The sequence below is a fragment of the Diceros bicornis genome, chromosome 17 (assembly GCF_020826845.1).
Source record: "Diceros bicornis minor isolate mBicDic1 chromosome 17, mDicBic1.mat.cur, whole genome shotgun sequence".
Lineage (NCBI taxonomy): Eukaryota > Metazoa > Chordata > Mammalia > Perissodactyla > Rhinocerotidae > Diceros > Diceros bicornis.
The window spans coordinates 28,972,926-28,985,623 of NC_080756.1; the positions used below are offsets into that span (position 1 = coordinate 28,972,926).

At 39.1% G+C, this 12,698-nt stretch overlaps 2 protein-coding genes across 9 annotated transcripts in view; one reads left to right on the plus strand and one right to left on the minus strand.

Annotated features, from left to right (window-relative positions):
- The window catches only part of C17H12orf40 (chromosome 17 C12orf40 homolog), a 102,617-nt gene extending 99,530 nt beyond the window's left edge, over positions 1-3,087 (minus strand). For all 8 annotated transcript variants that reach the window (XR_009222554.1, XR_009222553.1, XR_009222552.1 and 5 more), the window contains exon 1: positions 2,990-3,087. Coding sequence is in view for 4 of the 8 variants with exons in the window: in XM_058558508.1 (XP_058414491.1) it covers positions 2,990-3,012 (23 nt within the window). In the remaining 4 variants the exon portion in view is untranslated. The remainder of the gene's footprint in view (positions 1-2,989) is intronic.
- A 4,950-nt stretch (positions 3,088-8,037) lies between these two features.
- The window catches only part of ABCD2 (ATP binding cassette subfamily D member 2), a 55,707-nt gene continuing 51,046 nt past the window's right edge, over positions 8,038-12,698 (plus strand). Inside the window, exons 1-2 of the mRNA XM_058558511.1 lie at positions 8,038-9,137; positions 11,132-11,312. Coding sequence (XP_058414494.1) covers positions 8,199-9,137; positions 11,132-11,312 — 1,120 coding nt within the window. The 5' untranslated portion in view covers positions 8,038-8,198. The remainder of the gene's footprint in view (positions 9,138-11,131; positions 11,313-12,698) is intronic.

Below are 12,698 nucleotides of genomic sequence, written 5' to 3' on the forward strand. Positions count from 1 at the left end.
GAAGTCTTGCTAAAAACCAGGTCTCCAATTTGATCAATTATTTATCTCACCTCCTTTTCAACTTTTAAGAACCTGTGTTTCATTGCTTCTCTGTGGTGCTTGTTCTGTGCAACATTGCTATCCTTCAAAGCTTACTGTAATTTCCTGTTTCCCTGTTCTCTAAATATAGATAGCCCTTTATTTGTGCCACTTTCACAACACTCACATTTCTATATAGCATAGCATAGTGGTTAAGCATATTGTTCTCAAACAATAACTTTGTCGTTGATTAGCTGGGTGACCGTGGGCAAGTCACTTAACATTAACGGTGCCTCAGTTTCCCTATCAGTCAAATGAGGATAACATTTGTACCTACTTCATAGGGTTCTTATTAAGAGTAAATGAGGGCCGGCCCCGTGGCTTAGCGGTTAAGTGCACGCGCTCTGCTACTGGTGGCCCGGGTTCGGATCCCGGGCGTGCACCGACGCACCACTTCTCCGGCCATGCTGAGGCCACGTCCCACATACAGCAAACTAGAAGGATGTGCAACTATGACATACAACTATCTACTGGGGCTTTGGGGAGAAAAAGGGAAAAAAAAAAAGGAGGAGGATTGGCAATAGATGTTAGCTCAGGGCCAGTCTTCCTCAGCAAAAAGAGGAGGATTAGCACAGATGTTAGCTCAGGGCTGATCTTCCTCACAAAAAAAAAAAAAGAGAGAGTAAATGAGCTAATATACAAAGAGCACCTAGAAGAGTGCTTGTTATATATTAAGTGCTATTTAACTATCTAGTATTATAGTCATTTACCTAATTCTAATCACACCGTTCTACCATAAACTCTTGCTGTAGTCCAAAATTCTCTCTTTTTCTTTTCTGAATCCCCCTATACAGCTTAACAATGCCCTAAACAGGTAGGCATGTAAAAACATATTTGCTGAATTTATTAATGTTGAATTCTCTGAAAGAGCAGTTGTTCTGAAAAAGCTTTGTAAGTGTTCTCCAGTTAATTGATTTGTCTATATTTTAAATTCTAACAGTTCTCAAAATTTTCAGCCAAAAAGCAACCCTACAACAGAGGGAAATAAGCATTCCAGGAGGGTCTGGGATAAGGATTAAAATTTCTACTCTATAGTAGCTCCAAAAAGCTGCCAGGGATTACTACTCACTGTCTCAGATTCTTTTTTGTTTTTTTTTAATTTTATTTATTTATTTTTCCCCCAAAGCCCCAGTAGATAGTTGTATGTCATAGCTGCACATCCTTCTACTTGCTGTATGTGGGACGCGGCCTCAGCATGGCTGGAGAAGGGGTGCATTGGTGTGCGCCCAGGATCCGAACCCGGGCCGCCAGGAGCGGATCGCAGGCACTTGACCGCTAAGCCACGGGGCCAGCCCCTCACTGTCTCAGATTCTGAGGCCCTTAGAGCCACAAGATCAGAGTGCATGATCAACTAATCTTGTCTACCTTTGTCTACTGTGATAGTGCCAAGTGGAGACACTCATTTCTTCTTTACCGATCTGAAGTTTGGCCCTAAGGAGCTCACCCTCCCCCCAAGAAATTTTATTTAAAATTGCATATTTTACCTTAAAATTTCACACAAGTTTTGCATTTTACTCTAGAACGTAACCATGTTTATTTAAATAAAAAAATATATTTTCCTCTGATCTCTGAGTAAAACCGATGCTCCAGGGAGATGTGTCATGTTTCTTCTGTGGTTTCTTAAACCCCCTGGTACCTAACACTTCTGGGTGAAGCACTACCTCATTTTGAGAAACACAACCCCAGACTACAGGTTTCCTGCAGTACGTTGCTTTTGCTTCCTCCCAATAGCAACTAAAATACTACTCCCTGAATAACCACAAGTTTGATATATATGATGGAATAATAATAGCACCTGCATTTTAATAGTGCTTAAGCAGTTGTAAAAACGACTTCATATCTCATTTAACATTCACATTTAAAAGAATGTCAAATTCAAAAACATCAAATTATAACTATGCATCAACTAAATCGTGTGAAGCTTGTAAGTGAACTTTCACTTTTCTCCAAAGGGGAAGCCTGATGCTAGAACTCTAGCCACAAATAATTCAGACCTATTTCTATAATACAATGCTAACATATGCTTCAACAAGATAACTGCTATCGCTAAAATTATCAGGCATAGTTACAATACTTGAACTTTGAAGGTTCTTATAAGAATGTCTTTCTTCTTGTAAAACTCCTAGGAATTTAAATGTGTCATATTTTAACCACATCACCACTGTCCTGAGTCTACTTGCGACAAAAATTGTATTTAATGGCTTAGTGTTTCAATCAAAACAATTCTTTTCCTCAGGGAATCTGATCAAATGAAATTACAGGCCCACATGATTTCCATCCTAGTGGACTTTAAGGTCAATAGCAATGAATAGGTTATGTAAAACTAAATTAACTTCTCCTCCTTTATGTGATGCATCCTAAGTACAAAATAAATTGTAATTCTCTTGTAAGTTATTAAAGTAAAAACGCCTCACTTTACCTCTCTTTAAAAAACAAACTAAATTGTATTGATGGTTGATACTGCCCCCTACCAATGGATTTAAGGGCAGCAAGGAATGGCCTCTTCCACGATACTTTCCAAATTCATGCAAAGATTATATATTGACCCAGAAAAAATCCCTCCGAAGAGGGAGGGGCAGGCGCGGGAAGAAGGCAGAAAAGGGCTCAGGAGCTCCGAGGCCTCGTTAGAGGAGGAGGACGTGGGACGCTAGGGAGAGAGCGCGGAGAAGCTCACCCACGGGCCCCACGTGAGGCCCGTGGGAAGACAGTGGGGAGAAGCTGAGCTGCTTCCGGTTTAGCAACAGAGACACGGGCCTAGGGCCTCCCGCCTTGGGTAACGATTAAAAGACCCACTCCCAGCAAGCTGTCTCCCGCTAAGGCTCTGCCCTCCCCTCAAGGCCTAGCAAAGAGGCGCCATTGTGGGAATGAACATCCAGGGACTTCAGTTTCAAGCACCAGCAGCCCAACTCACCGCGAGCCCCCGACCCAATTCATCTCCCCAAAACTTCTGAGCGAGAAGAGGCTGAGGTCCCCACGGCTGGAACTCAGACGGCTCCGTTCTGTGCTGGGCCGCAGCTTCTCCCACCTCAGCCGGCTCCTTCCGGGCCTATGGCCCAGCCTCCCTACAGCCTCTGGGGCCCAGGTAGGCTCCTTCCGGGCCTCCCGACAGCCTCTGCGGTTTCTGCGGAGACCCTGTCCTGATAGGGCCGCAAGGGGCGCTGTGGCAAAGCAGCCCGCCTAAGGGACGAAGAACGCAAGAGTTAACCGCTCGGGAAAGCGAAGCCTAGGGAAATGAAAGGTCGGGCTGTGGCCACAGGGTTAGTGTTTCAAACCACCTCCACTATAATTTTATTTAGTTCTGTACAGGTCTCAGCCTTTTTTTTTTTTTTTAGGTCAAAGACCAGACTTGAGGGAGAAAAAGAAGGCAAGAACAAAGTTATAGATCCCTAGTGCTAAAGATGGTGTTTCCATTCCCACTTATCACTCCATCCAAATCCTTTAAATATCTTTCAAGTGCAATTTTAATATTCAGTACACAGTTGTTTATTAGAAACATTGCACTGTAGTAATTTACTGTTCTGTGCATTTGGTGGGTTTCTGGGAGAGCTTGATCAAAACTTGATTTAGCTGTAAAGGCCCAAAGACTTTAAACACCTTACTGAAAAAAATCTCAAAACAAAAATTGGATTTTGCTGTTCATTTTTGTGTTATGTTTGTATATCCTCACAAAACATTTATCTTACATGCTGTTCTATGATATTTTGGTTAGAAACTAGAAATCTCCTGTCCCAAACAAATACACAAAGTACTTTTTTTCCCCCACGTGTCATAATTGTTTTCCAGATTTTAACCTGGGCAATATCTCATATTTTCAAATATAATACATTTTCTGTTGTCATTGGAAAATAGCACCTAAAATATAGTGGCTTAAAATAGGATTATGTGCCAGGGTAGACATCTTGTTTAATCATATAAATACTGATTTTTATAACAAAAATTCACCAAAGTATATCTATCATTGGTTTGAATTAAACCAGGTGAGTATAGCATTTCAGAACAAATTAGTCTTGGGTGTGGAGTGGCTGGTCATTTTTCAGTAACTAAACCATACAGTCAAGGCAGAAGCAATGGCCCAGGGCATTAGCCTTTCCTATACTCAACATTTTAAAACAGGTACAAATTGACTAAATTAACTAGAAGGGGAAAATAATTTGATAGAGGATTGACTGACTTTTTTTGATATATTGTATATGAAGGGATGTAAAGGAGAGGTTGACCAATTTGTTGAGAGGAGTCAGGAACTGGGAGCTAGATAGAACCATCTCTTCTCTCTGACTAGAGTCACTGCTTTCCTTCCAGTCACAGGGAGGCAGTGGAAGTGGTGAATTAGCTAAGGAAGGATTACTCTATGAGATACGTCTTCAGGCAAGGTATTTACTGGCTTTTCCTTCACAGCAAAAGACATTTCCTTATGAACTAATTATTAGGTAGATACTTGTAACAGCTGAAATATTGACCTAAGATCTCATCTTCAGTGTTGTTTATGCCTCACGTGAATAAGGCTAGCATGACTGATAGATAATGAGTCAAACGCTGTGCTATTTTAGGGCCAGTAGGACAATTAGGTAATCTCTTGGGTCAGAAAACAGTTCAAGAAAGGAATACAGCACAGATAAAACTTAGCATTTGTTGGGAAGGAAATCCATCCCCAATCTTAAACCTTAATTTATCTTTATTACTAAGAATTATTTACTTTCCGGTGATTTACTATCTAAACACATGACACATATTATCTACATTATATAGTTTTATTTATATACTTGTATATGTAGGTCTCTTTATTATAAAAAATTATTTCTGATGTTTTGCAGTTTATAAAGCATGTAGTTTTTCTAATATATGTAAATATAGATAGTCTCTAATATATACAAAATCTATTTAATCGTGCTCTTCCTTGGATATTGGTAGTGTTCACTTTGACACTGACATTGAGAGTATCACACTTGAGAACAGAGTAATTTGGTAATTATTGCTTATTTTTTTATTTTCATTCATTTTTGAGATCTTTTTCTAAGATTATTTCTCTCCTCTTAGGAAAATTTTAATACTTTCCCATACAAATACGTGTAAAGTTGAGAAGCTTGAGTGGAAATTAGGCTGAATTATTTTCTATAGTAACAAGTGACTTTTTTTTCCACCTCTTTTTTCTCACCTAGTTTGGAATTCAAACTAAATTAACATTCTCTTTGTTTTAATTGCATCCTGGCAGTATAAAAAATGAAAGAAATATCTTGACATTCTTAGTTTCTTACTTAAATGGCATATATTTCCAACTGGAATTACCTATCTGATTTCCTGTCATCTTGAATTCTTCCTCTGCCTTCCCCCAAGTCTTGAGCCTACTCTCAGATGCTAGGACCAACCCTGACCCTTGTGAGCAGGGTAGAGTGAAGGATGGGAGTGGAATTTAAATGGTTATAGTCACATCTGTACTTAAGTGGCTCAACATTAGGTCAAATCTCACATTGACCTTTTCCCCAGTTCCCGTAAGTGGTCTTCAACCTTTCCTGAACCACGATTCTGGTAACCAAATTCCTATCTTTCTATCTTGATTATTTTCCTCATTCCTAATTCCGCGTTCTAACAAGTCTTTCACTCGAGGCATTAAAAGCTTGTTCCTATAGCCCAGCCTCATTATCCGTTGGTAAGCTGACCTACCTACAATTAAGTGCAGGCCTCTTTCCACCTCTAAAGTTCTTTGCTTCTAGATTTCCCACTGCCCTGCTCCTCTCCTGATATGCCTGTCCTACTCCAGTGATGCAAGCCACTTGCCCCGACTGCCACCTGCTTTCTGACCCGTGCATCCCTCTGTGTACCGTGTTGTGCCTGGCTGAGCATCCTCCTATCACCCCCAGCTAAGTTTACCCTGGCCTTCCACCTGTCTCGTCACAGTCAGGAGATGTGACATAAAAGAATTTAAATTCGCAAATGTAAGGTAGCCTTATTTTGACACATGAAAAGCATGAGATTAGGAATAAAAGATTGTGACAATAACCACTATGACACTATGATCTCTACATACAGACTTAGAAAGTCTTAATGGAATGATAGATTGTGCTGCTAATACGGCCAGATGTGAAAGAGACTTACATGAATTTGCCACTCATGTATTAGTAAACCTGCTGAATTGAATGCAAACAAATGAAAAGAGATCTGTGATGATTCTTGGAATTCATATAGATACCTGGGAAAGGAGGAGTTTTAACAGTTTAAGAATATTGTTGCTTATAAAAGTGAGAATAGTTCTTTATCCACAGTAAACAGAATAATGAAGATCATTCAACATGGAGACAGATTTGATACTCGAGCACAAGGGTTGGCAAACTTCTTCTGAAGAGGACCAGATAGTGAATATTTTAGGCTCTGTTTCATCTACCCAGCTCTGCCACTGTGGCTTGAAAGCCATAGACAATAAGTAAATAAATAAATGGGTGTGGCTGCATTCCAATAAAACTTTGTTTATGGACACTGAAATAAAAATTTCATATAATTTTCACATGCCACAAAATATTATTCTTCTTTTGATGTATTTTCAACCACTTTAAAATGTAAAAACCATTCTTAGCTCAAGGGCCGTATAAAAATAGGTGGCAGGCCAAATTTGGCCCACTGGTTGGGTTGCAATTTGCCAACCTCTGTTCTGATTTAATGCATATCTTCCCAGGAGTCCTGGGAAGGTTGACTAGAAATGTGTATGTATGTTGTGTTGGGGAAGGTGGGAGTGGGGAAGCAAAAATGTTTTTGTATATTCGAGAATACACTCATCCTTGCCTTAAAAATTACATTTTTAAAAATATGCAGAAATTTGCTTAACCATTTAGCAGTTTAAGTCCTCCATTAGGGACGTAGAGAATTTTTAACACTCTTGATTTGTATCAGATAACCAAAATGGGAAGTAGCCAATAGATTATCTCTAAGCCTAAACAAAACAAAAGTTTGCAAAAGACGAGGAACTCTTGAAAAATGAAGTAAGGTCCTGGAGAAGCTATTTCCACCATCTAACTCCAGTTGGATTCCCAAATGGTTAACTTTTGGTTATAAAGTCACATACCTCCCAGTAACAACTATCTAAAAGACACAAGAGGGTGGCAGAAGTGAAACATTGCTCTCATTTATTTAATAGTCACCTTGTAAATAAACACCAGTGCATCCGATCTCCATTGCTAAAAATAGCAGTTATGGAGCTGGAAGACTTTTATTATAAGGACAAGTAAACATAGGGAGGGAGGTATAGCAAAGTATTATTTTCTGTAATACAGCAGATTTCTCTCCTACTTATTTACAAAAAATACCCTCAATTACAACTTATCTGATAGGTTCTGAGACTTCATATGAAACACAGACAGAAAAAATAAAATAAAATTTGGGTGGGGGGAGACCAAAAAACATCCAAGTATTTGATACTTTGTTTTTTCCAGTGTCCCTCCGCTTGTCACTTTCTTCTCTCTCCCTTTCTGATTCATTCCACACTCATTCACATTCATTCCACATCCTTTTCATATTCATTTGATGTTGATGCTCGTGCCCCTCCTCCCTCATCTCCCTCATCTCGTTTTATAGCTCTTGGAAATTTCCCTTTCTTTTTGCTCTTCCCCGTGTGATATCTACTAAAGCCGTAGAGGAGTGATGTATATTCTGAAACTTCTGTGCGTTTCCAAGTGACGCTGAGCATGCTCAGTAGCTAGGGCAGGTTTTGTCGCCAGCCCCTGCCCTGATTCGACCTCTCCCAAAATAGACATTTAACTCTTTGGACTCCTGTTTAAGGATGTAATTCGCTTTGCTCTCTCCTCCTTTTCAAGGTTCAAAGGGAACCAGCGAGGATTCCAAGGTCCCACCACCCTCACAGCCAATGAGGGGCCTGAGAGGGAGGAGCTTGGGGCGGCTTAGTGCTGCTCGAGCTTCTGAGGGAATCATCCCCAGCAGATGCAGCGCAGTCTGAGCTCTGCTGCATCTGCCCCAGCAGAACAAAATTTTAAAAAACAAAACCAAAAAACAGAAGAGGAGAGATGCTGCAGACTATGGAACGCTGTAGGACTTTCTGAAACATTTCCTGGGGATTCCGGTGGAGCATGATCTTTTAAAACCAATTCTTTTTGAAGCCGGTTTGGGTAACTGGGAAAATGACACATATGCTAAATGCAGCAGCTGATCGAGTGAAATGGACCAGATCGAGCGCTGCTAAAAGGGCTGCCTGCCTGGTGGCTGCGGCATATGCTCTGAAAACCCTCTATCCCGTCATTGGCAAGCGTTTAAAGCAATCTAGCCACAGGAAGAGAAAAGAAGCAGCTTACCCGGCTGCAGAGAACAGAGAAATACTGCATTGCACCGAGACCTCTTGTAAAAAACCTTCGCCTGGAGTGAATGCAGATTTTTTCAAACAGCTACTAGAACTTCGGAAAATTCTCTTTCCAAAACTTGTGACCACTGAAACCGGGTGGCTCTGCCTCCACTCAGTGGCTCTAATCTCAAGAACCTTTCTGTCTATCTATGTGGCTGGTCTGGATGGAAAAATTGTGAAAAGCATTGTGGAAAAGAAGCCTCGGACTTTCATCATCAAATTAATCAAGTGGCTTATGATTGCCATCCCTGCTACCTTTGTGAACAGTGCAATAAGGTATCTGGAGTGCAAATTGGCTTTGGCCTTCAGAACTCGCCTAGTAGACCATGCCTATGAAACCTATTTTACAAATCAGACTTACTATAAGGTGATCAATATGGACGGGAGGCTGGCAAACCCTGACCAGTCTCTTACTGAGGATATTATGATGTTCTCCCAATCTGTGGCTCACTTGTATTCCAATCTGACCAAACCTATTTTAGACGTAATCCTGACCTCCTATACGCTCATCCAGACTGCTACATCCAGGGGAGCAAGCCCAATTGGGCCCACCCTATTAGCAGGGCTTGTGGTATATGCCACGGCTAAAGTGTTGAAAGCCTGCTCTCCCAAATTTGGTAAATTGGTGGCTGAAGAAGCTCATAGAAAAGGATATTTGCGGTATGTGCACTCCAGAATTATAGCCAATGTTGAAGAAATTGCCTTTTACAGAGGACATAAGGTAAGATAGAAATTAAGATGATGGGTGAAATGTGAGACTGTTCAAGCTGCCTCTGCAGTGCTAGATACCATCTGTTGTTCTGTTGATGGACTCACTTCTTTAGCATTTTAGATAGATTCCTGTGACATCTACACCTGTACTAAAATACATGCTTCATTACCCTTTATACTCACAAGCTGGTAAAGAATTATAGAGTGCAAACTTTTCTGAAGTTTCATGAGAATAAAATTTTCAGCACTCTAAAAAACAATCTACTTAGCCTCAGTTACCCAAACATACTCAGAATTATCTCTAAAGCATTTTCTTAAAACTTAAATCCTAACTGGTCCTAGAACCTTAGTAGAAAATATGTTTGGAAACTAAGTAAACACATTTCCATTGAGATGGAAATTTTAGTATGGTATTCTTTTGTTGTTGTTGTTGTTCCTTTGTTTTTCAAGAGGGGAAAAAACATGCTTTCACATGAAAGACAATTTTGACAATTTTGCATGTCTGGTCAATGACAGAGTGTCCTCAGTCCTAAGAAGTGCAGGAGAGTGTGTCCTACAAATGGCATTTCCATTACTCTTAGTTAATGTTCAGCACCATGTTTTGACACAAATAAAAAGAAGCAGTGAAACGAAATTTTGTCTGGCTTTGAGGGAAAAGCTAAGATTAGAGAAGAAATGAGGAGAAAAGGAATTCCAGAATGATATTTCTAAATAGTAAAGATTTTCAACATTAAGCAGATCCCTAAAATAGCCTAATTACATAAAATTGCAGTGCATTAGAGTAACTTCAGAATCTTAAATATGACAGAAATTTTTGTGATGCATCTAAAATCTAAACACAAATGACTTGGCAAATGAAATATTAAGGTATTCTAAAGTTGAAAATGGTATTTTAATTCTCAAGCAGAATTACTTAATTTTTGAAGCATCATTAATTATCAAAAAAAATTTTATAGTAGTACAAATGTGAAGAAGAAAATTTAAAATAAATTTAGGACTTCTTCTCCCACTTGAAAATTGGCCTTATATGTTGTATTAATCACATTGATATGTCATTCTTCTTGAATCACTGAACTCAATGATGTAAATTGTAGCATGCTGTGGACTTCTTGCATTGAAGACAAAATCCAGTAAATTGAGTTAGTTCAAAAGTGGAGTCTAATTACACACATGTGTGTCCTGTGTTTATTTTCAGATATTTTTAGTGTGATCAAGGATAAGGTTCTCACATTGTTTATTCATGTCTTACAGAATATCATTTAATTATTTATTTATTTATTTTTTGCCTCCAAAGCCCCAGTAGATAGTTGCATGCCACAGCTGCACATCCTTCTAGTTGCTGTACACGGCCTCAGCATGGCAGGAGAAGCGGTGCGCCTGTGCGTGCCCGGGATCCGAACCTGGGCCGCCAGCAGCGGAGCGCACGCACTTAACCGCTAAGCCACAGGGCTGGCCCCAGAATATCATTTAATTTTAACTTCATACATATAATTTTGTGTGTGTGTGTGTGAGGAAGATCAGCCCTGAGCTAACATCCATGCCAATCCTCCTCTTTTTGCTGAGGAAGACTGGCCCTGGGCTAACATCCGAGCCCCTCTTCTACTTTAGGTGGGATGCCACCACAGCAAGGCCTGACAAGCAGTGCATCGGTGCGCGCCCGGGATCCGAACCCCGGGCCGCCAGCAGCAGAGCGCGTGCACTTAACCGCTATGCCACAGGGCCAGCCCTTAACCTCATACATATAATTTTGAAATAATAATTATAAATCGCTTATATGTATTATTATCACGGGTTTTTTTAAAATAATACAGGTGTAACCAAATTAAATAATAATGACTAATTCTTATATTAATCTGTATTTATTGGTTGTTAGAATCATAGATCATACTATACTAAATAAAATAAAATAATATATACTTATCTTTAAAGAAAGCCCTCAAACATACAATATTTATTTTTATAGCTCATGTTGGGTTAATTTTTACCTCCTTTTTCCCTCTATAGGTAGAAATGAAGCAACTCCAGAAAAGTTACAAAGCTTTAGCAGATCAGATGAACCTCATTTTATCCAAACGTTTGTGGTACATCATGATAGAGCAGTTCTTGATGAAGTATGTTTGGAGCAGCAGTGGACTAATTATGGTGGCTGTACCTATTATCACTGCAACTGGCTTTGCAGATGGTGGTAATGACATTTATGCTTAATCTCCAATATATGTTTAAGATCATTTCTCTTGAAGGTGTCACTGCTGGTTTTGTGTGAGTGAAACTGTATGTAGCCATTTATTCTATAGTCATTAATGGTCAGAAACAATGGCAGACTTTGCAACATCCAATAATAAGATCTGCAGTGTGAAAGGAGACAAGTGGCTCAAAAGTCCTTTCCAGTTCTGAGATATTTCAAATTAATACCTTCAAAAAGAATACAATACAAGTTCTCTCCATGTGTTGAAAACTTCAGTTCTGCACATCCCATATATTTAGACTATAAGTATTCTATAACTGGATCTGCCCTGATTTGTAATTTGAAGAGTTGTTTGATTACATTAGGCAACCAGGAATATTGTTTCAGGGAGCATTTCACACCATGGAACAAAGTCTCCTCTACTTGTAGGTAATATAGGTAAACCTCCTATGTAGCATGATTTGGTGGCATTGTGGGGGTAGGAGTTGTCAAGGTGCCCATGTCTAATTCTATCCTATCACCACCTCAATGGTTTTTACTAACATTTTTCATCCTCTGGAGTAACTAAGAAAAATAAGGGCAACAAGAACAATATTAAAACGTTGTGTAATACTTGAGATGGGAGTTTGGGTCTTAATTGGCTGGGACAGAGGGGAATTAAATTAAAGAAGCAGCATTTTCTGCTCTTCCTCCAAAATAAAACATTCCCCCTCCTCTTTAAAAACCACCTGACCAAAATTGGCCTTAGTGCTGAAGGAGCTGGATAAAAGCTTTGTAGTGAGACAGAGCCTTGCTCAACTCTTCGCTTTCCCTCTTCCTGCCTGTATCCTCTTAGTCATGTTAATTAAACTCTCTGAACCTCCGTTTCCTCATCTGTAAAATGAGAATTCAAAAGGCTACTTCAGAGGACTGTTGGGAGGATTTAATAGAATAATGTTTATAAAGTACAGATCGTGCTCTTGATGTTCTTGATACAGAGAGACAGTTATTACCTAGAAAACAAAAGGCAACACTAAGAATAATGTAACATAATTCACACTATTTTACAGCTATTTTTGGTGTAGAATTAATGATTAATAGTTACTTGTTTGAAGTTATCTAATAAAAACAAGTAAAAAAATTACCATATAATTTAATATTTTGAAACAGTGCTTCAATGCTTTAACCAATTCTTACAAAAACGCTTGTTAAATTTGAGTCATTCTTCACTTAAAATTGTTCATTAGTAAATTAGGATTTGTCAATCCCTTGTGATAAATACTATATATATACCAAATATACTCCACAACTCAACTGTCTAAAGGTGTCTTTAGACAACTGGGATAACTGCATTTTACCTGTTTTTATGTTTTCAAAATTTATTTTTTAAAAAAATCATTAAAAAAT